Source organism: Alosa alosa, chromosome 13 (assembly GCF_017589495.1).
Source record: "Alosa alosa isolate M-15738 ecotype Scorff River chromosome 13, AALO_Geno_1.1, whole genome shotgun sequence".
Taxonomy (NCBI): domain Eukaryota; kingdom Metazoa; phylum Chordata; class Actinopteri; order Clupeiformes; family Clupeidae; genus Alosa; species Alosa alosa.
The window spans coordinates 32,429,833-32,457,368 of NC_063201.1; the positions used below are offsets into that span (position 1 = coordinate 32,429,833).

The 27,536-nt window shown below is 38.9% G+C and overlaps 1 protein-coding gene across 1 annotated transcript; it reads left to right on the top strand.

Moving 5' to 3' along the window:
* Nucleotides 1–469: 469 nt before the first annotated feature.
* Nucleotides 470–27,140, top strand: ncalda (neurocalcin delta a). The gene is made up of 4 exons (XM_048260452.1): nucleotides 470–604; nucleotides 19,711–20,105; nucleotides 24,816–24,921; nucleotides 26,285–27,140. Exons 2-4 carry the CDS (start codon nucleotides 19,728–19,730, stop codon nucleotides 26,380–26,382), a joined length of 582 nt encoding a protein of 193 aa, XP_048116409.1. The 5' UTR covers nucleotides 470–604; nucleotides 19,711–19,727; the 3' UTR covers nucleotides 26,383–27,140.
* The last annotated feature ends 396 nt before the right edge of the window (nucleotides 27,141–27,536 follow it).

The following is a 27,536-nucleotide window of genomic DNA, read 5'->3' on the forward strand; positions in this document are numbered from 1 at the left end:
AGGCTAATTGCAGAAGTAGCCTATTTCTTTGGGTTTCGACCAAGAAGGGAAAGCTGGTGAAACTCGGGCAGTGGACTTGTGAGTCGGGCGCGCTGGTGAGCATTGACTTGCTAGTGGGTTGAAAGCTTCGTCTTAAAGCGTGGTTTAAGGTCTTTGCGATCGCTGAAGAATGCCAAGACAAGTAGATTCTCACGATACAGCCTTTTACAGGAATGCACATTTCCAACAATATAAAAATGTACAATAATCAGGATATTTTAAGTTTGAATGAAATGGTCAAATAATGAACACATTTTTAGAAGCTTTGTCATTAGAGAAATGTTTGGAACTTTGTATTTCTTGATCGTTTTTATTTGTTAGGCCTAACTTCTTGGCCAGCAGATGTCGGGGTAGAGTGGTGCATCAAACTGCTGAAGTTTTGTGTAGGCTATGCTCCTCCTTGAATTGATCCACAATCATAGTACGTCATCAACTGTGTCCTCGCTACTTGCCTATGGCATACGGTTGAGTTTCCTTTGTAGCCTAACAAGTTAGTGTAAAGTTTTATGTGAATACATTTAAGCCCGCAACGTTTTCAGTGATTTAACTGCGACGACACTACGTGGTAAGTTTCTGAAGTTTAAAACTAAGCTATGCAGGAGGCTGCCCATATTGTGATGAATTCTGGCATCCATTTAGGTTGATTGTGCACTTGTATCAGCTATTAACGTTGGTATCGGTTTTTACTCAAGTTTAATAATTGAACTTGAGCGTTAGGCTTTGCTGAAGCTTTTGTAACTGGACATGTCTTTCCCATACAGTTTACAGCAGCAAGTCGTCTTCGAACGATATTTAAATTGCAGTCGATGTCAATAAACTTTCGGCCTTTGTTTCGTTCTTGTAGCCTACGTTTACATCTAGTTCCCTTTAAAACCAGAATATAGCGTTATTTGTAGGGTATGCACGAAGAGCTTATTTGACCCTTATTTTATCCCTCGAACTACAGTTGTTATAAAAGATCTAGCATGTCATTAGCCTACTTGACGATTACTTTGGTTATTGGCAAATCGCGGCCTGTTCACGATGTTGTTCCCAGACATATTCTAAACATGCTCCCATGCAACACCACAAATAAGTGATGGCTAGCCTATAATGTTGGTTGTGATTGCCTGTGGATAACCCGTCCACAGTTGTGAGAACATTGAACTGCTCACTCTTAATCAAAATTTCACCCTATTATTACAAAGACATAAGCTAGTGCTGGAAAAAAGTCGTTTTAAAACATCCATATTTCATAATTTCCTTGAAACCGCTCACCACTTCTTGCGCTTAAAACCAAGAAACGCTTAAGCTCAAAACGCCAGACTTTGAAAACTCATAACTTCCCAGTTTTATTCTTAATTTTAGGCTACGTCTAGCCTATAGGCTTTCAATTAGCCTATCTTTGCAGAACTCTAGCCTACCTTGCATTTCCCAAGGCAACTGTTTTTGTCACTTTGTTTACAGAATATAGGCCTATGCTAATGCCAAACTCATCATTGACCCTATATGCCCAGCTGGTAGCTAGCCTAAAACAGGTTCTCAAACTTTTTGGGGCTAAGGCACAACCAAGGTCTAAACCAGAATGCCCAGGCACACGACTTATGGTTACTGATACATTATGTACACACTTTATCTAAAACGGGAATGTTTATGCCCATATTTTTCTATACAGTGTTCATGAGCTGAGACCACAGCATAGGCTACATGGTGTTAACTGAGCTTTTTAATTAAGAAGCTGTCATTGATGCGTTCAAAAATAGCCCTTGTCAATTTCATGAGCCTGTATGAAAACGTAGGCTACTGGGTTCCTCGAATTCCATGGCACACCTCACTTTGCGTCACTCACGGCACACCAGTGGCTGGTTGAGAAGTACTGGTTTGAAACAAGAAGTCAGCTCTGATGGGGTCTCAGTTTTCTTCCTGTTCACTGTTCACTATACCTTCTCTAGGGGTCCCAGACCTTATTAGGCTACTTTGGATTATAGGCTACATGTATGTAGTTGCTCTGGGTTAGTTATGTATTTTCATAATCATTCATTATCAGGTTGAAATAATTATATATATATATATATATATATATATATATATATATATATATATATATACTTATATAAGAAATAAGTATATAAGTATATATACTCTTTTGATCCGTGAGGGAAATTTGGTCTCTGCATTTATCCCAATCCGTGAATTAGTGAAACACACTCAGCACACAGTGAACACACAGTGAGATGAAGCACACACTAATCCCGGCGTAGTGAGCTGCCTGCAACAACAGCGGCGCTCGGGGAGCAGTGAGGGGTTAGGTGCCCGGTGGTGGTTTGTTTCATATATATTTTTCTAAAATTATAAAATATTTTCAGAATTATTTCTGATCTGAAGTTGATCTGATTTGAAGTGATTTCTACATTTTCAGTGACAATGGATGAAAATATATTCAATAGCCTAACATTACACACTTGTTTGGCTGTAGCCTACAGTATAATGTTTTGGCTGTCTGTATAATGTTTTGTTATAGGCCTAATGGTAATAGTTTTTATAATAAACTACATGCCTTCTCTTTTGGCAATGGCAAGTCAAAGAGGATGCAATAGGCTACAATGCAAAAAGTAAAAGTGAACCCAGGGCGCTTTGTGTTCACAATGCAAAGATTAGGCGAACCGCACCGCGGAGTTCAAATCGAACCATGCAGAGACTCCGAGTTGGACTCCTGTTCACACTGTACCTTCTCCGGGCGTCTCAGACCTTAGGCTACTGCTTTGGATTATGGGCTATCTAGTTGCTCATTTCCATCATCATTCATTATCAGGTTGAAATAATTATCATAACCCATAATTGGTATGATGATTTAATTTCATAAATTATTTTTTTTCTGAAATATATAGTATGTATTAAATTCTGATCTGAAGTTATTGCAAATATCCTCTCGAACTGTCAGTCAACGCGCCAGCCCATCACACTGTCTAACCCCTACCTGGTTACTGTTGCTATGTCCAACTTTAGCTCACGTCCAAAATGACAAGTGAACAGCAGCCTGTTAATTGACCGTTCGCAAAAGCCACGCCCCCCTAGTTATTGTTACTATGCCCGTCAAACTCAGAACGGAGTTGTCTAGAAATTCAATGGTACAGTATACTGTAGCTGTTAAGACTCAAACTCTGCAAAAGTTACAGCACAAGAGGCTCTTTTAGAGAGCCACGGACCTAAATTCATTAACAATCATTTACAATCCGTTGAAAAACTGCAGTATGACATGGAGACACATGTATAAAAACTCATATCTAGCTACTCCTTACTAGCGCTGACGAGATTTGGAGCCGCCATCTTGGACATCCACTCCACTCAGTTTAATCTGTTTGGCCGGTGAGATGAGCTGTCAGCGCACTTAATTAATCATATCTCACTGAATACCGAACAGATTCTCACACGTTTTTTTTTGCTGCAAAGGTCATACATGTAGCTATGATATAGCGTATTTGATTTAGCGTATTTTAATATTCATAGTGGGTTTAACAGTAATAGAATATACTGATATATGATATAAAGTGACCTGACGTCCGATATCAAAACTGGGAACATAATCCATGTTTGACAGCATAGACAAAACTAGTTTGATACAAGTTTAATGAGTTAAATATAGTTCACAGTTGACAGAAAAGTTCCATCAACAGCATTATTCACAGTCCACAGAAAGGTTCCATAAACATTTAAGTGAGATCAGTGCCATTCAGGCATCTGAGGGGTATTCCAAGTAGGCCTATGTGGTTTAGTGACAAACTTGGGTAAATTGACTCAGAATAAGTTGTAAACCTCCCAGTAGAAAAGCTGTATGATACAGGAAACATGGTTGTGTGTATTTTAATATTCATAGTGGGCTTAACAGTAATAGAATATTCTGATATAGGCCTATGATGTATTATAAAGTGATGACATCCAATATAAAAACTGGGAACATAACTAATCCACGTGTGACAGCATAGACAAAAACTGGTTTGATACAAGTTTTAATGAGTTAAATTTACAGAAAAAAATCCATTAACATTTTCAGTTCAGTGCCATCAAAAATAAAGTGCACTCAAAAAAATATCTTTTTGGATTTAATTAAAAATGTTTTGTCAAGTGGTTCCACAAAACTGTATAAAATAACTCTAAAGATACTATATTCTTTACAATTGACTCAAATAAATAACATTAACTGAACAAGAGTGAATAAAGTAGATGGTAAGTAATTGAATTCCTTTATTTTTATTTAGTATTCTTACATTGAACCAACTTAATATGGCTGTGTTCAACCAACTTAATGCTGTTATGTTCAATTAATTCAGCATTCTTACATTGACTCAACTTAATACTGTCCTGTTCAATCAAAGTCACAGTGTTATGTTCAATTAATTTAAGTTAAAAAGATATCTAGCACACATCCACATTAAGTTACGTTTAAGTGATACAGTTACGTGGAACCACACTTGACAAAACTTTGTTAAGTAAACTCATCCTAAACACAAAGTTCTTAAGTAAATCCAAAGTAAACAAGTTGAATTTGTTCTGCATAACTAAATAAAATGTCTAAAATTGAACAAATGTGTTGAAATAGCAAACAGACACACAGTCTTCAAAACAAATCTGCATTTATTTAGCAGCAACCTTTGTCTCCATTCTCATCAATCCATCAGGGACATTTTTTAGTCAAATAGAAATGCAATGAACAGAAAAATATCTCTGCTAAACACAGCATGTTTAGTTTTGTTACATTGTTAGTGATTCAACTATAATGTCTACATCTTCTAGTGGAGGCATTGGCACCCTCATGTTTGATTACAAAGATCCCGATGGTGGTTTTCTTCATCTGGCTCTGGGCATCAGTCCGCGTCCTTTACCACAGACCAAAAAAAAACAACATTTAATTGATGACTTTTCAAACAAAAGTATATGTTTTTAGATATGTTTGAATTCAGTGGATTAACCTCGCATCTCCCAACTCCTTTAAATTAAAGCAATGGTTCTGAGTGAATTTCACCCTTGGGTCATTGCATGATCATCGCGAGCGCCAACCCCCCCCCCCCCCCCCCCCCCCCCCCAGGTCGAGTTTTTCCTGGTCGAGTTTGCGCTGTCAGTCTATGTATCAGCCCAATGGCTTGCCAAAACCAATCCCACTGTTTCGTTATGGTTTGCTAAGGAGTAACTCTTTGCTTTAAAATAGTGGAGATCTGGGACGAGAGAATTTAATCTAATTTAACATAATTACAGTAAACGTAATCAAGATTGAAAGGCATTTTTCTGTGTATCGGTGTTGTGTTAATCCCACATATGTCCTTTTCAACTCACTCAACTCAATATCACTCTAAAATCCCATAAAACCGGACAAATATCAAGGCTCCCAATACATTTCTATGGAGCCGTAAGGTGAAGTTGGCGACCGATCCCAAGCCCCGCCCCTTTTTACTATGTCACAATGAGGACTTCGGAGGACCTCGGTCAATTTTGAATTTTCTAGTGTCCATTCTGTATGACAATACGCCGGTTATGCGAATGCTATAATGCTTCTTTTGCAAGTAGACTAAGTAACTAAATAACTAAAGAGCTCAAAAAGGTTCAAATATATGCCTGGGGTACTTGTAGAAGTGACATCCGATATCCTGACCTTTGTGAAACGCTACCACACACAGGCCTAAGTTTGCATAACTTTGATAGGCTGCTACTTTTCAGTAAAGAAATCTGAGTGTAATTATAAAATGTTCCCTTTATTTGTGTTCAAAACTACACACAAAAAAACATAACTAAACCTGGTTTCCACTGTTAAAACGACAATATAAGCCCACTAAAAAAAATTATACCTACCTTGCAGGAACTGAACTCGCACACTCATACTCATACTCAATCACGTATCGCCTAGTGATGTTACCTGTGAACCCCCTGCTTCGAAGCGTGTATCAAAGACATGAACCAATTTGGAGTGGAGCTTTGTATCGAGCTTGATTCGCTTTTGTGATAATCATGTGATCAGTGACGTCCGCTTCGCTTTCCCACACACCCACGCGATCGACTTCTTCAAATTTAATTCAAAGCATTAAAGTTGCACGACACGGGGCGCGCCGTTGTGGGTTGTTGAAAAAGGAGAGCCAACAGAGTCAATAGTGCTGCTGACACTAAAAGCTTATAGCGTGGGCTTTAGCTCCATTGTTAGCACGCCGACTCTCGCTCTAAGGTGCGTCTGTTTCTGGTTCGAGTCCAGGCGTGTGCAGTACTGAATCGCAATTTTAACACAACCCAGATTACAATTGGTCTAGGCTACGTACTCAATATAATCACAGAAATGTATGTGCATGCCCATTCTTTATTCATCTTCCTCCTAAATTGATGTATTTGTTTACAAATACAAGAAATGTTCACAGCCAAAATACTATCTTTATTGTTTTTGTAGAGAAGGCAATTACATTTGTATTTATACAGGGTACAACATAGGCCTAGCTAGGCCTATTTATGACATTAATTATTTCCATTAATTCATGCTCAACATTTATTCATCTTCGACTCAAAGACATTCATGGCTAATGTCTGAAACACTTCGTGACACAATGCTATCCTTAACTTTCACCAGCAGAGGTCCTCATAGAGTTCTGAAGCTTCGAGTACTGAACCTTTTTTCGATACAATCGGATTAAAAGCTTCACTGGATCACTAGTATCGCCTTACACACAACAAGAATACTTTCAGCTTTTAGGCACAGGCTACCTTGCCATGTTTAACTTGGGATAGAAGACTGTTCAAAGAAATAAGCTAACGATCATTTTTCAACAAACGCAATATTCTACTGCGATGCATTATTGATGGATGAACGAGAGATAGCCAATGTCTTCTAAAGATCAAATCATGTGCCGATTCAAAACTATGCTTTGCTGTATAGGCTATGCAGTCTCGAAATCGCCAAAGGCCTACTACATTGCCCACATTTAGCCTAAGCGGGCACTGATGAAGTCTTATGCAAGACAAATCACGTCTGCAATTACTCTTGATGGCGTCTGCCTGCCATGCAGATATGTCGTGCGTGGTAGGTTTAATCTCAAATAGATCTAGTGGTTTCTTTTCAATACACTTGTATCATGTTTATTTGAACTCTTCCTTTTAAAGCAGCCATTCAAAATAATAAGTAGGCTATCGGCCTACCGAAGCGAAGCTATCTCTCCACCTCCCCAACATGAGCTGCCTAGGCTAGCCACTCTCCCAAGTTGCGTGGGAACTTGGATCTGCAGCACTTGGTCCCGTCTTCAATTAATCCTCGAAATATGGTTAGATTTTGTTATGGCACGTCAACACCATATGTTTGCACAGACCTGTTTATTGAATCAGTCACATCTGCAGCAAATAAGGTAAACTACCTGCTTGTGATAACGTGCTAATTGTTTATCCCCAGTTAACATGCATATCCCATTAAGATCCGTAACACCGGATTGGTTTGTCCTCGATTTGTGGTGTTCCACCTTGTTGATAACAGCGGACATTGTGAATGTGTCCTTCCGCATACTGAAGGCCTTTCTGGCCTCTGTTTTTTGAATATATCAATATTACTTGACGCCCAGAAATCCAGCATACACTGTTGCACTCGGCTAAATGGGGGTGCTGCGTCCCCATGTTGAACACGCGTTCTCGCACACTTTCCTGCAAACTTGTCCGACGGGGGGCAAGTGGGACTCACTGATATTAATAGCTAGCTGTGCTAGATAGACTTGCATGCATATTGCTAGGGCACCAGGTCATGTCATGTAAGGAACATGGTACTGCAAATAAACGGAAACATAGTCACATTGCAGAGCGACTTCAACTTTATTAATTTTTGGTGAATAAATGTTACACTACTGTGCACAGCCCCATGCTTTTATGACGAGGCGATGCTAGCACGTTAGCAGCGGTTAGCTAACTATGCTAACCTTAGTTGTTTACGAGTCTCCTCTAAGTGACAATCATTTTATACATAATGCTGGCAGTGCTGAGAACAATAAACTATCTTCTTTATCTTACTTACATTGAGTTAACTGTTTGGCTTAATCCATAGAGTGGTGGAGCACTGTTTCATTGTGGTTTGCTAAGGAGTAAGTTTAACTCTGCTTAAAATAGGGGAGAGCTGGGAGGAGAATTTAATCTAATTTAACATAATAACAAAAAAGCATAATCAAGATTGAAAGCCATTATTCTGTGTATCAGTGTTGCGTTAATCCCACACATGTCGTTTGGTCGTCCCTTTTCCATTTATATCACTATACAATCCCATAAAACCGGAAAAAAATCACGGCTTCCAATGCATTTCTATGGAGCCATAAGGTGTCTGTCGGACTTTATCTACATGTGCGGAGCTACTGGACTGCCATTGGCTCATCCACGTTCGATGGCCGGGGCTTGCGATAGGTCAATTGCGCTGCTCAGAATGTGGGCTCGTATGTTTTCTACATGCAAAAAGAGTTCAACAAAGCCTAGCAGATCATGAAAAATGGTGAGCAATGTAATACAAAGGTCACTAATTCTTCATTAGTTAGGCTTCCAATAGCTTGGATGAAAAGATATTCAGCCGAACGTTAACATTAGGACACAAAATTTGTAGCCAAATTACAAATGTTTGCCCTTTGCTACGCACTCGTTTGGTGATAACGAGATTATCGTGCACTGTGGAGAGGACGGTTACTGTACCAGCATCACGAAAAGACGCAGTTAAAAGTGGGGGATCTGAAAGCCGCAGTTTCTAACCATGGAGTTGAGGGGGCATACCTTTCCTGTTCACACAAACAGTTCCACACGCGCCGGTGTTTTGCCGGTGGAGCTCTTGGAAAAGAGCGGGTGAGGTGTAGTAGCTGTCAGTATATAGAGTGTGTCCCTTCCCCAAAAGCTTGGCCTCCCTTAGCAAGCCAACAACTGAACTATGGCCAATACCCAGACAGCGATCGTAGTTGAAGGCCCCTCCAGTGTATACGTGCCACAGGTACGTGTAATTACTTGTCAAGTCTGACAGGACAAAATTCTTCAGACCAAACCGGTGTCTTTTATTTGGCATGTACTGACGAAAAAACACCCTTCCACGAAATGAAACCATGGATTCGTCAATGGAGAGGTGTTCGTGGGGGTAGTACTCGCTCTGAAAACTCTTCAGGACTAGATCCATGAGTGGGCGGATTTTAAAAAGTGGATCATAACCCGGCTGACCTCTCTCCAACCTCAGTGAGTTGTCATTGAAGTGGATGCAGGAGGACAAGAGCTGAAAGCGGTCATTACACAAGCGAAATTTGGTGTCAAGCCCAGTGAACTTTGGGTGCTCCAGTAATCAGAGATCCACACACAGCCAGTGAAGTCGCCGCCCTCGGTGAAGTCGCCGGCCGCTCCTTCTTCTTCATCTCCCTCCTCGTCCTCCCCTGGACCACACACTAGGGGTGAACGATTTTGGAAAAAAATCTAATTGCGATTTTTCTCACCAATATTGCGATTGTGATGCGATATGCGATTATTTTTAAGCTCTTTATCTTCTGTCTTATTCAACAAAGACAAGCAATATATTATTCTATAGTATGACCAACACAAAATTAGATAAGTTAAACATAAACTGTTCTTTCCTGGAGCCCAGGCCCATGTTATGATGGCATTAGGTCATTGAGTAAGATTGATGAATGAAATATTTTTTATTTAACTATTTTAATCACATTAGTAGACCTATATTTGTTGAACTTCCAGCCTTGTAAACATTTAATGATTCTGATTCGTTTCTATTTCATGTAGATATGACCTTCTTTCGTTAGTTAACAAATAGGTCTACATGTAGTGGCACTGACACGGCTTCTCCTTGTCCTGTGCTCTACGTTACCGCCACAACACACACACACACAGACAGACCGCTCCTCTCCTCTGTAGGCTACTTGCACGTGAATCGAACAAACTACTGTAGATTGTTGTAAGAAGAAATAAATGCGCCGAATGACCGTTCTCGCCGGTGTTAACTAAAGGTTAGCATCAACACCGCAGCGCAATACACATGCATGCAAATTAACTAGTTTGTTCATATCACAACAAAGCCAATGCGGAGAGACAAAACTCTTTAAAAGGCAAAGTTATCAGCAGTTAGCAGCATGTATGTAGCCTAGAGCCTTAGCTGGTAGGCTAATGTTAAAACAGCTGGGTTTTTGGTGGTTAGCTGTGTCAACTACTTGCGGATAACATTATGCATCAATTCATTAACTGTGAGATGAAATGTTTGTCTGTGACAAAATATTAGCTTTCAGTGTTGTATGATCTCTTAGTAAATTCCGTTTAATAAGAACGTGTTTTATCCGTTTTGACTCTCGGATCTTATCTCACTCAATGAACAACATCATCGGATGGATGGGAGACCTCCTTGGAAAACTAGGTTGCTGCTGGAAGTGCTGTTGGTGGGTGGTCAGTAGGTGGCGCTCTTCCCTCTGGCCAAAAAGATCGATCCCAATCCCCCAGTGCAGTGACGGGGACACTGTACTGTAGGAGATGCCGTCCTTCGGATAAGACGTTAAACCGAGGTCCTGACTCACCGTGGTCATTAAAGATCCCATGTCACTTATCGCAAAGAGTAGGGGATTCCCCGGTGTCCTGGCTAAATTTCCAACCTGGCTCATTCAATCTGGCCCCCTATCATCCCCCACTGTAATTGGCTCATTCACTCCCTCACTCTCTACCTCAAGCTGGTGTGTGGTGAGCGTTCTGGCGCATAATGGCTGCCGTGCATCACCCTGGTGGGTGCTACACATTGGTGGTGGTTAGTGAGGTCCCCCCTTCCATGTGAAACGCTTTGAGTGTTGAGAAAAGCGCTATATAAATGTAACGTGTTGTTGTTGTAGTCATATGGGTAGGCATTCTGTGTGTTTGAAATAATTAATTTGATAATACTTCCCATTTTAGCAGAGTTAAAGTTTTGTGTGAAGGGAATTAAAGGCCTGTCTCATATAGACGCCTGTCTCAAATACTAGCCGGTGCAGTTTGGCTATTTGGGAAAATAAAAGCCCGGGCTATTTGAAGTTTTACGGTATGCAAAACTCACTTTTTCTGTGCTTTTGTACTTACATTTGGGTCTCTGAAGCTTCTACAAACACTCCAGGTGCGAAACAAAACCATGTGTTGAGTTTTTGTGGGTTAGTTGAGAGAGGTTGATGTCAATAACTGCGCTCCTGTGAACTAGTCAGAAATCTCCCCTATTGAGACGTCACAATGGGGGAAATTTGAATATTACTACACCCAGAGCCATATAGGGCGCTGACTACCCACTAGGTTAGACGCTTCCTGTCGAAGGTCCTCCATTTTGGTCGTAGCCCATCGTTTCCAACCAGCACCATGCGAAAGAGTATCAACAGTATTTTGTGTATCCAAACGTCTTTTATGCACCTGATATCATCCATTTTTCAAGTATACAAATAGAAGTCCAGGACACGTCTCGTTCTTGTTGGCATATTTAAGCAATATGACAAGTGGGAGTGGGGTTGGTAAACGGTATCCCCGCGGGGCTGTAATTTGGCCGTAGGTACGAGGACGAAGGCCATATAACGTAGCCTAGCCTACGCTGGAAGCGACTCAGGCCACCTGGTAGTAGGCAGCCAATTTCACAAATGCTTTTTACACTCTACTGGGTCTATATACCGACCCAAATAAAGTTTTACGTAGTGCCATTTAACATTGTTAGGCCATGTTACATCATACATGCAGGTGTCTGAATTGATTCTGCTATGGTTATTGTATTTAGCAGACGTTTCGGCTAAACTCCAATAACTTGACTAGTCTACTTTACTACAGACATTAAAACAGACGTTTGACACACATTATTTATTATTCCTACATAACAAATTGCATTTTATCACTGGCAGTTGAATGCTCTCTGGTGGAGAGTCCTCCATCGCCGTGTCACCGACCGACTAGTATTCCCTGGCTTACGACAATGCTGCCTGTTGAGGTAAACGTGGAATCAGTTCCGGAGTGGGGCGTGGCCAACAACAGCTCATTTGCATTTAAGGCAACAGGCCCCAGAAACAGCCTATTCTAAAAGGGACTGAAATTGGCAAGAATGGAGCTGCTGATAATGTGTTAATCTGAGAGGAATTTTTCAGGTACATGTTTTGTGCAACCCATCATCAACCCAGGTCTATTTTGACTTGTTAGAAAAAAAGAAGTATAATATGGGACATTTAATCTGATATTGTTACTACGGACAACAGAGTTTTCATTTCACCTGGGGTCACAGAGCTTTTTTCAAAATATATCCTCATGATCTCCACTGCACCTGCTTCTCTTTAGTATCTCTCTCATTTGTCCTTAAAAGCAAACATCTGAGTACCCGCTCAAATTTCTATGGCACAAAATAGCTTAGGCTACAGAGGTTACCCTGGGCTTTCTTCAATCACCCTTCCATATTCAGGGGCCACATTTGGGGCCCCTAAGTGCAGCTGGGCCGTCAGATGGAATTCAACCAAAGCCATTGTTATTCCCACAGTGTGGGAGGAGGAGAAAGAGTCAGGGTTTTGCTCACTAAATAATGACCACTAAGGTCTCTTTATTCTGTATAGTGGAATGTATGGAGTATTGACTACCACCAAATGCTCTGCATTTCCATTTCAATGAAGAAAGTGGGGGGTACTGCCTAGATTTCCCAGAAAGAGTATTTTTAAAAAGCTATGTTTTGTAATTGTTTTTAATTAAATACTTAAAGTTAACTTAAAATACTTAAGATTAGTGAAAATGTAGGTTACTTATCAGTTTTCCTAATTAGAGTTATGTCTTACTAGTATTCCTTTATACACTAAGAATGTAAACACACTCAGATGTCAATTCACTTGAACATGAATCAGTCCCTGTTGTGAATAATTAATCCAATAATTTCATTTAGTTTTTAGAATAGAGAATTAAACAAAACCTTAATGAACGGTTACACTCCCTCTCTTGTTTTCTTTTTGAATTTGCAGTGAGATCTGTTATGAGATTTACTTTCAAGAGATGAGTATGATTTGAGCTCATCCATCATCAGACCATACCATAACTTGTTGGTCTATAGCACTGTGTGGTGTAGCAGTATCTATTTAGCTTCAGAAAACTAAGGTATCAATATCTTTTTTGATGCTACGGTTTCAGTATCACAAAGGCTGAAGTTCAGTCATTATCCAACAGAAAGTTTCAATGTTTTCTCGAGGCAATCTTGGCTACACAGCAATTTATTTTATTATTATGCTATTTTATTATTAGGCTACATTAAAGATTGCATTTCTTTTGTGAGTAGACTTCAAAGGTCTTTGACAGACAGTATTGTCCTAATCTTATTTGCATGTGACTTGAGTGTGAGTATTTAGTTCATATATTGTTTTTGGTCTGTGCCCCATTTTTTTATTTACAAGGCTACATATTCTGTCACATTTTAAGTCTTTTTCACTGAATCATAAACTTTATTTTTTGCTCTCTGTTAACTAAGTCTTTGGTCTTTTATTTATCAATGTGGCCATGATCTGTCAAATAAATTCCTGTGTTCTTCAGTCTTTTGTTCTATCATCTTTCTCTTTAAATATCAAAGTGTAGTCATAAGTGCTTTTTTCAGTGTGACAGATAACCCATTGAAATCACTACGGAACAGGGCTCCTGTTTCCAGGGCAACACAGACTTGCTGCTTCTTTTCATGTGACCGTAGGGCTCTGACGTTAGTGTGTGCGAGGGGGTGGAGGCAGAGTTCTGGTCCTCAGCTGCTGAGAGTCTAGAAGAATCTTGTGGACTTTGATAAAGGAGTCTTGCAGCCTGTTGCTACATCTCCTTGTCTTTGTTTTATTTAATTATTGATTAGAGAAGCATCTACAGCTGTCATCCAATTCATTAACAATCAGGTTATGGATTGTTGAACGCCTCCATCAACAAATAAGCAAAGAGGTAAGGCTTATTGTCTTGTTTGGCTGATGTGGTCAATAAGAAATCTACAAAAATAGAAGGAATGAGAACAAAACAAACATGTTATTGACTGTTAAAATGCTCATTGAATCGATGGATATCTCAGTAAGAGTGGTTCACAAGCTTATTACGTAGGTTGTTGTACCAATGTGCAGTGGGTTTAAATAAACAAGCAGACATGGAGATGCTGTAGATTACTGTTCCCATGGGGGAGTTGGCTTGCTCTTCTTCTCTTCCCTATCTCTTGCACACTTGCATGCAACCTCCCTGGCTATCTTTAACCCCCCCACCCCACCCCCTACATACAGGCACACACCCACTGCTGCTCTGAAATAACACAGGAAGAGGGAAATGCAGTCCCCAGGGCCTTGGAGATTGCTTAGTTAACCAGCAGAAAACTGTTCTTTAGTGTGGCATTTCTGCTACCAACTAGTCGAGTTTAAATACATTAAATTTCGTTATCTATAGTTTATCTAGATTTTTGTTAATTCATCCTCCTCCCACAAAAGTAGTTTCATGTCTTGGCATCTTTTGTTGCCAAGCAACGCAACCCTTCTCTCTCATACTAAATTGAATATTCACTGTACTCTTTACTCCATTTCTTTCTCTCAATAACTGTTAAATGTGACATTATGAAATCGCTGCTCTTTCGCTTTGAATGAATGGAACATTCACATAGGACTCTTCAAAATGCGAAGTGATGTACTCTTTACCAGTAAAGTGGTGAAAAAGAGGGGCTTTATCCAAAGTGTATTTTTCAACGAGTGTTCCTCTTCTAACTTTTGTCCAATACATGTTCTGATAATGCAACCCATTTCAACACGCAATCAATATGTGTAGCTTATTATTTAATACTCTATTGTACACTTAATCAGAAGGTTTATTTCTTATATGGCACAGTAATGTGCATTTATCATTTCCGTATAGTGGGTGACCAAAAGATTCTGGGATAGGCCTATACATGACAGATGGCAACAGACCAATCCACAATTACTCTTTTAATCATAATCAATCTTATTACTTGTTAGAGGTGTCGGTTAATAGGTGGTACTTTCTGTTGTACAATAGAAACATGCTTGTAGACTTTAATGAGTGATTTAATTCAGATGGAATTATCAGCAATGCATGACAATTGAAGAACAAAATAAAGATGCAGAGGAAGATAAGGAGATACTGCACACCATTGTTTAACAGCATAACCAATGCATAATTATGTAGGTATATAATCATTTGTCTTTTGTGAATAAAAAAACAACATACTGAAACTGAATTCTTCCTTATCCACCTTATTCATGAAAGCAAAATCCGTCAGGTTTTCATCTTCCGTCTATTCTGTTTCCATTATAACTTAGTGCAGTCTCAGCAGGCTAACTAGAATATGCGGCAGCTTATATTACTTTTGAATTGTTGACAATTCTGCACTCAATATGGATAATCTATATAATATAACTGACAGAAAAATATAGAGTTTGCTTTTACATGGCTTAGGATACGTCAGGCACTGTCTACTGCCACATTAAAATCAATACAACGCAGCTTCGGCCAGAAATAGAAAACCGTATTTCTGAATACTGAGGTGTCATGTCGACGCCCTTTGTTGGCTAGATAATATCGTGGATAGTTATCAAATGATAATCTACAAAGATAGTTTTTTTTTTTTTATCTGTTTGAAACGCATTAAAAAGACTCTTTCCTACTGCTGTGATGCATGGCAAGGCAGGATTTCTCCCTAATTATGAAACAAGTAGACTAATTAGTGCTCCCGTAGGTTATGTGGGGGGAAAAACAAACAAAACCATTGGCCCGATGATCTTTACAGTATGAATGAGGAATTATGGGGAAAATTCCGAAATGCCTCAGAGGTGACCATATTCCTTACTAACACTGTCACTCTGTTTGATTCACAATTGTTTCAGAAAAGCATGGACATGGGCATGAATCCAACAGAGGGGTTGCCTTTAAGCATCCATTATGCAGTTTGATAGAACAATATTATTTATATTAACCCCTAGTTAATGCGTGTTTTGAGTATTGGATTGTTGATTGTAGGAATACAATATCAATAAGCAAGTGAAGAGTTCAGATGCAAAACCCTCTAAATCTGTCTGACCACTTTTCTTTTAAATGAACATTTTTTATCAGGCTCCTATAGGTTTTTGACTACAAATCAATATTTCAGACTAGGAAGAGGTATTTAGTGGGTTTTGAAGCAAAATTATTTGATTAATGTGTGGACAGCATTCACTCACCATTGTTATCTCATTTTTGACGGAGGTTGCGTTTAGAGGGTTTTGCATCTGAACTCTTTAAAGTAGTCATAGGTATGTAGCCAACTAAATATTATCTAAAATATGGATATTAACATAGAAACAAACACCAGACATAGGCCCATTTTGACCATTGTTGCACTCTGGTGGACAAGAATGACAGTATTCCCCAAGGGTATCAAAAGTATTCCCCAAGGCTACAAGTTCTTTTGTTAAAATATACAAGCTGATTAATGATGGCAAAGCCAGCTCTTCTGACAGAATGTGTGTAGGAGGTGATTAGTCCTGCCACAGCTGCCTTTGTGTGTTGTCTCTCCTATCTGTTATTACAGCTTGAGTGTTGTGTGGGAGTGAGCATATCTATATTGAGTGTGGTTGTAGGCAAGGAAGAGTTAATGATTCTGTGGATTTCATAGGGATTGGCCTTGTCTGTATATCATCACATTTATTAATTTGATACATTTTTAAATTGTCACACACCTACAGATAACAAACCAACCTTTATTGTTTCCCAATAATGGGTGATGCTGTCATGTATAAAACATATCCATAAATTAATTAATAAAATATATCTACAAACGTACCTGAAATCAGTTGGCATACAGTTTGAAACAAATGTCCATTGAGGTTGACTGGACCAGCTAACCAGGCTGTTGACCAAAATGCCACAGCTGATGGACAACAGTTACATGGCAAACCATGGAAGACTCATACCAAATTGAACATCCTGTACAGTATTCACACACCATTAACAGCCCTATTGAAATTGTCTGGTAAAATATTAATAATAATACATTTTATTGTCTTTCACAACACCCACGTCCTTGCACAAATACAGTTGTGTGCAGAATAATAGCAGTGTGAAAAAAAATTGAATAAAGCCCAAAATCCTTACAATAAAGTAGCTGTTAATTCCATAATATCAATGTATTATGAACACTGCACATTCAATTTCAAATCAAAACATGACCAAAATTGATCAAGTTTGTGTTATACCTTTACAGAAGGTGAAGAAAAAAGGAATGTTAAGCTGTTCAAAAAAAATAGCAGCGTTTGCATTTTTCTTTTCAAACTCATATACTGTATAAACTGAAATGTCACAAGATTTTGCTTTACTTTGACTGCACTAATATCTAGTTGCATTACCATTATTTCTGAGAATTGCTTCACATCTGTGTTGCATGGAGTCAACCAACTACTGGCACCTGTGAACATGTATTACAGCCCAGGACGATTGAACTACATTCCACAATTCCTTGGCATTTTTGGGTTTTGCCTCAGAAAAAAATGTTTTGATGTCACCCCACAAGTTTTCTATAGGATTGAGGTCTGGGGATTGGGCTGGCCACTCCATAACGTCAATCTTGTTAGTCTGGAACCAATACTTTGCTCGCTTTTGGGTCATTGTCTTGTTGAAACACCAATTTCAAAGGCATTTCCTCTTCAGCATAAGACAACATGACCTCTTCAAATATTTTGATGTATTGAAACTGATCCATGATCTCTGGTGTGCGATAAATGGGTCCAACACCACAGTATGAGAAACATCCCCATAACATGACTTGTGCACCACCATGCATTACTGTCTGTCACAGTGTACTGTGGCTTGAATTCAGTGCATGGGGGGCCGCAGACAGTTTGTCCAACCACCCACATGCACTGAATGAACTGAGAAAAGGAGATCTATGTGGAAAATGGCGGGAGCTCTCTTTTAAGTACTCATATTTTTGCATGTAATACATTTCCAACGGTTCATTGCAGTGCAAATTAAAACCCAATTAAATCTATCTCTGACTTCAGACCCACTCAAACACAACCAAAACCGAAAAACATAACTGCATGAGTGGAGGTAATTACAATACCAAATACCACAACTAAGAATCTATTTGTTACTGGCATCCAAAGGCACACTACTAATCATGTTCCCTTAGGTTAAGAGTGAACGGATAAGGTTGTTGTGTTGCAACAAGTCTTCACATTTGCCAGTAGGTGGGGTCAGAGGCTGAGAATTGACCGCATTCTGTGGGGAGATGGGAAAACTGGTTTTGGTTCATTTGTCTTCAAGTCTCAATCACTCTAACATACTTAAACATATTGTAGATTACAGTGTTTCTCAGTCGCTTTAGTGAATTTCTTAAATCAGAATTAAAATTCTCAAAACCACTAGTTCATCATAAAAGCACTATGTTGATTGGCATAAATATTTGCTTTTGAGACATAAACATAAAAACATTTTGAGCAAGTTACAATGTGGTACAGTTTGCAAAAATTGTTTCAAAAGCCGCATGACATGATGGTATATGCAAGAACAATGGAGCCTGTTCTGAAACTTAGAAACTTAGATTAGCTGGGTGTCATTTACCTGCCTGAGACCTCTCTACTAGTCTAGGAATTAAAGCATATTTGTGAAGGAGGGCTCTGTATTATTTAATTAATTAAGACTTGGGGTACTTAGAACAGATGAATGAAGAGCATATTTGTTTTGGGTTGGGTTGTATGGCCTTGCAACAAAAATCAATTAATGGGTCATTCCACGTCAGTTCAACCAGGGCCCACGCACTTAGGTCTCTTTCTGAAAATTCGGAAAAAATTACCAGGTGTACCTATGTTACCCAGGAGACACACTGTAAAATTACTCTTATGTAAGATCAATACTTTCCAAGATACAGACAGTTTTACAGGGGGAGGGGGGTGTCGATTTTGTCGGCCTCTTTTTTTTGTCAAAGTTCACAAGCCCACAGCGCAAGAACTAAACCATGTAGGAGGCTCAAATTTTGCATGCTGGTACATAAATAGGAATCGTATGTAGCAAAATCGTCACATTTGGTCTGGATAATCCTGCATGGTCATAGCTGTCCCTCAAAGTTGATACAAATTTTATTGGAGTTTTTGGCTGGGCTCTGTTTAAGCCTTCAGAAGACATATTTGTACTCAACATAGGCTCTTGATTTATTTTCCTTACTGAGATAAGTAGAAACACTCTCACAAAAAGCAATGAACAGAAAACAAATCCCTTCAGGGTCTGAACAGCAGACCTCACAAGTCTGAAAAAATATTTTGGTTATCATTTTCAGAGCACCCAAACACCTTGTGGGAATATACAAAGATTTTTTAAATATGTTTTTCTATATTCTCCATTATCCCTTCTTTTTGAAAACACCAATTTGTCTTGTCTTATGCAAATCTTTCTTTTTTATTTTCCACCCTGAACATGGGCAAAATGCCCCATTGACATCAATATGTTTTCTATAGAGTCACCACACTGCCACCTATGGTTGTATAGAGTAACCTGTGGTAGCTCTATACAAATACATTTCAGACCAGGAAGAGAGTGGTATTTAGCGGGTTTAGAAGTTAAATTATTTGATTAGCGTATACTATGTGTGGAGCGCATCCCCTCACCATCTTTATCTCATTTTTGACATAGGTGGCATTTAGAGGCTTTTGCATCTGAACCCTTCAATTGTATTAAGTAGAATTCTGATTGCACTTTTTTTCCCTGTAGTTCCACCAGAGATCATCATGGGAAAACAGAACAGCAAGCTGCGGCCCGAAGTGATGCAGGACCTGTTGGAAAGTACTGACTTCACTGAACATGAGATCCAGGAATGGTACAAGGGTTTTCTGAGGGACTGCCCCAGTGGAAATCTCTCAATGGAAGAGTTCAAGAAGATATATGGAAACTTTTTTCCTTATGGAGATGCCTCCAAGTTTGCAGAACATGTTTTTCGCACGTTTGATGCTAATGGCGATGGCACAATAGACTTCCGGGAGTTTATCATTGCTCTGAGTGTGACATCACGGGGAAAGCTTGAGCAAAAGCTTAAATGGGCTTTCAGTATGTACGATCTGGATGGCAATGGGTATATCAGCAAGTCTGAGATGCTGGAAATTGTACAGGTATTAAGTGCTTGATTTCAAACTAAATGTTTACATGTTAGTGTGTCCATGTGCATAATGTTCTTGGGAATTCTATGCTGCTTGAGTTTTTAAACCACACAAGAACAAAATCTTTTGCACAACTCTTGGATCGACAAGTGTGTTGGGAAGACTATAAGTCGACGACCATAGGACTGAACTCCCTCACACTGTCTGTTTCACTTGCAGTCTTTAAGGCCCTATCGTACACCTGGCGCTAGGGGTGACACAAGGCTTATTCTTATCTTACACCCAATTCAGTGATTCATTTTTTACCATGCGCCCCACTTTAATTGAACATTGCTTCTTTAATGCAGTTCTCTGACAAGTCCAGCCGACTAATAAAATTGCAGTTGGCAAGTCTGACAGATTGAGGGGACTTAGCCAAAATTTTGAATGTTTACAACTCTCATGCCCCTCCCTCTACTACCACTGAGCATCCTCTCATCGAGTTCGTGCTTGTCTGTGCGCACCAGGCTGTGATTGACAGTCAGATCTCACACAGCCCTGCTCTGATTGGACCAGAAGAACCGGGAGCTGTGGATTTTTGCAAAACAAATAACAGGCTCTAGGTGGAGGTAGAAGTGCGTTTTTTTCTAAAACCGGCTGATTTATGTGGTTCTGTCGGAGCATAGTGTTGGTTTCAGTGAATATGATCAAAAAATCTTGCCAACTGCAGCTTTAAACATGAGGCCTCTGATGACTGCTTCACATGTAGGCACACCAGAGAAAGACCAGAGTAGACCACACCAGAGTAGGCACACCAGAAACAAACAGGTGACTGGCACTACACCATCTTGGTACCTGAAGCAGAAGCCTCCTAGTATCATTATAAGCAACTATGAGCATCTGCGGACTGTTTTTCTAATATCTACACCACAGGTGAGCAGTATACATGGGTGTGCAGAAGGCTTTTAACATTAAAAGAGCACATACTGAATTTGCAAATGAGCATATTGGCCTGAGCATATAGTTTGCAGCGCTGACGGAATATATCTCTATCACTCAGATCATCGGTAAGAATATGACCAAGGTACTTTACTACTTTACATGTGTCATGAGTAGAGTATTTTTACGGTTAAACTTAATATTATATTCCATAAAGGATAAAATAAAGGATGTTATGCCCAAAACACACCCATGCACTTCAAATGCACTGACTGTCCAAATACTGATGCACTGTTTGATGTTGCGCTGCTTGTGGTGGAAATGATACTTGTTGAGAGAATGACAGATGTCACTCTCATTGGTTTAAAGGATGTTACACCCAAAACACACCCATGACTGTTTAAGAACAACCCTTTTGTGCCTGGCCTCTGATCACAAAATCACACTGTCAAATTAGTGAATGTGGACTGGACACACTTTAAATCTTGTGTCTCTGACTTGGTGTTTCAGATCACTAAAATAGAGCCCCATATGTTATGATAAACAACATTTTGGTCTGCAGACAGAGTTTTTCAGTCCTATGTTCATCAGCCTTTGGTGTTCTCCTTATCAACAACAACTTGACAGCTCACACTGCAAAAAAATGATATTTTACCAAATGTTATAATCTTATATTAAGATAAAAAAAAAATCTAGTTAGCGTTGTTTTTAGTAAAAATATACTTACTTTGAGCTCTCTTGTAAGATTATTTGACTTAAAATAAGTCAAAATCTTCTTAAATTAAGACATAAAGTAAATTTATCTGCCAGTGGAGTAAGTAATTTTATCTTAATTTAAGATAAATTGTCTTAAATCTTCAATCTAAAGGTAAATTGACTTACTCCACTGGCAGATAAATTTACTTGTTTTTATGTCTTAATTTAAAAATATTTTGACTTATTTTAAGTAAATACATCTTACAAGAATGCTCAAAGTACTATGTCTTTATATTAAAAACAATACTATCTAGATTTTTTTATCTTAATATAAGATTATAACACTTGGTAAGATATAATTTTTGCAATGCAATATTTAGCTTGGTGGAACACATTTCCTGTTATCCTGTTTTCCTCTTATTAGAAAGTGCTTGCTAAAATAATCCAAAATCAGGGTTGGGTCAGATTACTCTGAAATGTAATCCATTACTGACTACAAATTACATGGCAATTTTTGTAATCAGTAACGTAATCAGGATTACCAAAAACATGTAATGTAATCTGATTACTTTAGGATTACTTTTAGATTACTTCAATAAATATGTCCCTTAAGTAAAAGACACCACCACTGAATTGATGAAAGAATTCTCATTCTATTTTTCTGTTTATTATTTCATTACATCTAAGAAATCTCTTTGCTTTGAGTAAAGCATTCCTGTGGGGAATTAACTGATCTTTTCCTCCAAAAATCTTAATGTAGCCCCTTGTTTTAGTGTTACCATTTACTTTGAGGTCACCAGGTCCCATTGTCTGAAAAACACCCAAAACTAATACATTTCTATAGCTATTCTCCATTTTGGTGGTTGAAATTTTCCCCATCCCAAAATTGATCACTTAGTCATCATGGATGTGATCATGGATCACTATTCTCCAAACATGCACAATACAGCTTAACCTTTATAAGGGCACACCTGGACAATGAATTTAGCTTTCGCTGGATTTTTTTGACCCAGGGACATGGCCTGAGATTGAATAACACCATGTCCATTTCAATTGTGGGGGTGAGAAAATGATTCCTTTGGGATGTTTTTCAACCAGGGGGACCTGGTGACTTTCTCAAAGTAAACGGTAACACTAAAACAAGAGGCTACATTAAGATTAGGAGGAAAAGATCAGGCAGTGTGCCGAGAGACCTGCCCCAATAGTAAATAAGTTAGTAAGTAAGTATAGATACTCTTTTGATTTTAGTCTCCCAATCCGCGAATTAGTGAAGCACAGTGAATACACAGTGAGGTGAAGCACACACCAACCCGGAGCAGTGAGCTGTCTGCTACAACGGCGCTCGGGGATCAATGAGGGGTTAGGTGCCTTATTCAAGGGCACTTCAGCCGTGGATGTGGGCATGGGAGAGCAGTGCTCAACCACTTCCCCTGCCCACATTTTTTCTACTGGTCGGGGATTGAACCAGCAAGCCAGAAGCTTGTCGAATTAAAAGATATCATTAATATCATTAAAAAGTTGCATTGCTTGCATGATAAAATGTAATCAGGTAATCCCCAACAATGTAACTGTAATCTGATTACACAATTTTTTTATTGTAATCTGGGCTGATTATAGTTACTTGATTTTTGTAATCTGATAACGTAATCCAGATTACATGTAATCCGTTACTACCCAACCCTGTCCAAAATGCATGTTTGAGATAGTAGCTACATCCTATATGCTATTACTTTACTAGATGAGATTAGACATCCTAAAATCACTGATTGGCTGCCTTTTTATGGTCATGATTAAAACATTCCCTTAAAAAAAAAAATGTTTGTGGCAGAATTGCTGCAAGCTTGTGGGTGATTTCAGGCAAATAAATGAGTTCACTAGAATATGTTGCCACAAGTTTGCCAATGTTTGCCACGAGAGGCAAACTTCCAGCAAAGTTCTGGCAACAATGAGGAAATTGCCACAGTTAGTCAGTAATGACAAACGTCTAGAGAACCTCTGGTGACAAATTTGCCAGTAGTAGAAAACAAAAACCAGTCAGCATACTGTAGCGCAGTTATTTAGGCCTAGTTCTGATATGTCTAATTATAATTATTACTAAACTGTTTTACTTGATTTAGCCCATGTTCCTGCATTCCAGTAGCCTGGGTGAACCCAAACAGTGCAAATTTTAATTTCTCAATTGAAAGCCTAACTTGAATGTTTGCCAGAAACATAAAAAAAAAAATGAACTTGCTGCAAACAGCTCGGAGTCTGGCAAACCTGTAGCAAAGAAAAGAATGATAAAAACCAAAAGAACCAATTGTTTTCCATGAGTTTACCACAAGTCCACCAACGCATGTGAAAATATGACCTTGCCGCAAATTTGCTGCAACTGTTTGCCAGAGACCTAAGGTGTGTTTAACCTGTTGAGGAGTGAACTATTTTCCTGGTTCCTTCTAGAATTCTACGCAAACGATCTATAGTTTCAGTGTTCTTTATACAGTCTATGGGAAAAATACCTGAGGGTAATTGTCACATCATAGTGCGGAACTCTCGGATCGCAAACATTCTAATCACATATTTGTGACCGTACTTCTCAACATTAAATTCACAAACATAGGCGAACAGGTTTCTGTTTGCCTTGAGGTTTTGCCGAATGTTTGCAAACACCAGCAAACAGTCTGAGAAGGTAGTTCTACGCGAACATACAGTGGAGCTGGACGTGGGCTTGACGAAGGTGACAATGCAATTGCTGTTACAATGGAATGTTAACACCAAAACGTTCAAATGTAACTGTTTCGAAAAAACTTGTTCACCACAAACGTTTGCCAATATTTGCTGAATTTGAACACACCTCAGATTTGCATGTGAAAATATGTCCTTGCCTATGACCTTGCAACTGTTTCTATGAGGGATTTCTGTAATTAAGGTTTAACAACTTTAAGCCAAGCAAATGTCCCTTCCATGCTGAACATCCTGAAGGAACATGTTGATTGACAGGAACTTATCATTTGATATACCGAAAGTGATGATGGTGTCACTTACAATCCTTGACTTTACAGCTGTATGCTCATCTATAGTTGAAATTAGAAGCATTTTTTCAACTTTTTTAAAATTATTGTGTGACAGGCCATTTACAAGATGGTATCCTCAGTAATGAAGATGCCTGAAGATGAGTCAACACCAGAGAAGAGAACAGAAAAAATCTTCAGACAGATGGACACAAACCGCGATGGTACAGTAAAAGCCTTATCTTCCAACTTTTTAAAGAAACTGACCTTGTCTTAAGACATTGTAGGTATTTGTTGGCTAAGGATAATCAAATGGAATGAAGACTGTCTATTCTCGCTATGACTGGAAATAATGGTGAAAATGTTTACAATTTAAAAAACGCAAAACTGCAGTAGTACTCAAATGTGATATTTATTTTGAAGAAATGTTTGTTGCATGTTACCAAAGGAGGCTACTATAGGACTTCAAGTGAAACAGGGCTTTAATAAAATGTAAATAAAAAAGTAGATTCAGCAGCTAGTATAGCCATTTTGTTAAACCGCACCCCTATGGAATCAAATCAAACTCATATGTTTTGTGTCTGTATCACTACTTGAAACTGTAGAAATGAGATTTTACAGCTACAGATCCTACAGTTACACATATTTTACTATTACAAATATATTCTGCAGTTTAAAATCAATGCTATACAAAGCTGTCCTACAATTACAAATCTTTTCTGCAGGTACACAGACTTTTGCGCCACCCTGGGGATCAAAAGTGTCTCATGTATTGTATGTGTGTGTGTCACACTTTGTAACAGTAAAACTGATTAGCAACTGTACAAACAATTTACCCATATGTCCGTCACTTACAAATATATTCTATGGGCATAAATCATTCCACACTTCATATGTCTTTCAATTATTAATCTATTTACAAATATATGCAACACATTGGCCCCAGCTGTGGCGCAACTGGCTGGGGCACCTGCACCGTACGCTGGCGACCCGGGTTCGATTCCCGCCCCGTCGTCCTTTGCGGATCCCACCCCGAATCTCTCTCCCACTCACTTCCTGTCATTCTCCACTGTCCTATCAAATTAAAGGCATAAAAAGCCCAAAAAAATATATAAAAAAAAAAAAAATATATATATATATATATATATATGCAACACATACATATCTTTCCTACATTTACAAATACTTTTGAGTCACATTTGATGCTTCCTTGTTGAATAGCCAATGGTGATACTTAGGTTTGGCTAGCCACTCGTTCACTATCCAATCACGCTGGTCTAACATTAGGATATCTGTGGTGTTAGCATGATGACAGAGGCTTCTCCCTTTAGTCTTGCACTTCACAATGAGCAGGCTGATTGTGAGAGTTTCTGTTAAGTTGTATGCAGCCTGAGCAAGATCTCAGGACCATGAACATCTTGTCTCCTTTAATCCTTTTTATTTTCATATAATTTGAGAGGTTATGGACTGTTTTCTCTACAAGCACAGAACTTACCATTCTTGACACTCCACTAGGCTGTGACATTCCCTGTTATGATAACATAGTGTAAGTAGATACTGAACATGATATTGTATGTGCTTTCTCAGGAAAACTGTCACTGGAGGAATTTATTAAGGGAGCAAAGAGTGACCCATCCATTGTGCGGCTGTTGCAGTGTGATCCCAGCAGTGCAGGCCAGTTCTGATTGCGGGACCTCATCTCAGATGTCCGTCACCCTAAATTCCACAAAAATGTATTTATATTTTAGTTTTTATTTCAGTTGTTAATTGCTATACCTCTCTTTTCTCCAGACTGTTTGTATAACTGGGACTGACCCCTCATGTATGTCTATGCCTATGTTTGGGTCTCTGGCAGCCGTACTCTATCAACTTTTTCTCTGTGTGGCAACTTGCAAACCGTTAAAGGTTTGGTTCAATATTTTGGACATAGGACCTCATTTCCATGTTAGCAAGTGTGATATTTATCAGTGGAGACCGTGTTCAACACATTTCATCTAGTCCTTCTAGTTGCAGAGTTCGCAGGTGCTAGGCTAGCGCAAGTCATCAGTATGTGTTAGCCTGCCACTGAAAACAGTTTTACCCACTCCACAGTACACCCAAGGCAAATAAATTATAACGCCAGGCTATCAATGTAAATGTCTCTGTTGATTTCTAACATTATTCTATCTTTGCATTTCAATGATCGCATTACATTTTGAGGGACTAGTTTCTTAGCAGCAGCGGAATTATACTTTCTCCGGTTAGTAGTACTGCGCCCGAACTTCAGGGAACAAAGTATAACTATTGCAATGTGATGCAAGGGTAGTTTTATTTCTAACACTATTCTATCAACACAGACATTGACATGGATTGTCTGGCATTATAATTTATTTGCCGCGGATGTACTTTGGAGTGGATAAGACTGACAGGCTGACACATACTGTTGACTTGCGCTAGCCTAGCACCTGTGAACTCGGCAACTAGAAGGACTGGATGAAACATGTTGAAAACGGTCTCCACTGATAAATATCACACCTGCTAACTTCGAAATGAGGTCCTATGTCCAAAATCCTGAACCACCCCTTTAAGACAAAGTCATAAAGATATGTTGTTAGCCAAAGCTAATTGACTGTGTTTGCACTCTAAATTGGGATCCGTAGATGAATGTGAATGACAGCCAAGCACTGTTGAAGAGAAGAAGTTCCAGCCAAGTTGATAGTTTTTAGTTTATTAAAAAAAGGTGACTTTATAGGATTATAGGAGATGAAATGTAATTTTACTGAGAAAGTATTAACAGGAAAGAATGGCTTTCATTATGAGGTTCATTATTATTTTTTTTGCCAAGATTTTGTATTAATGA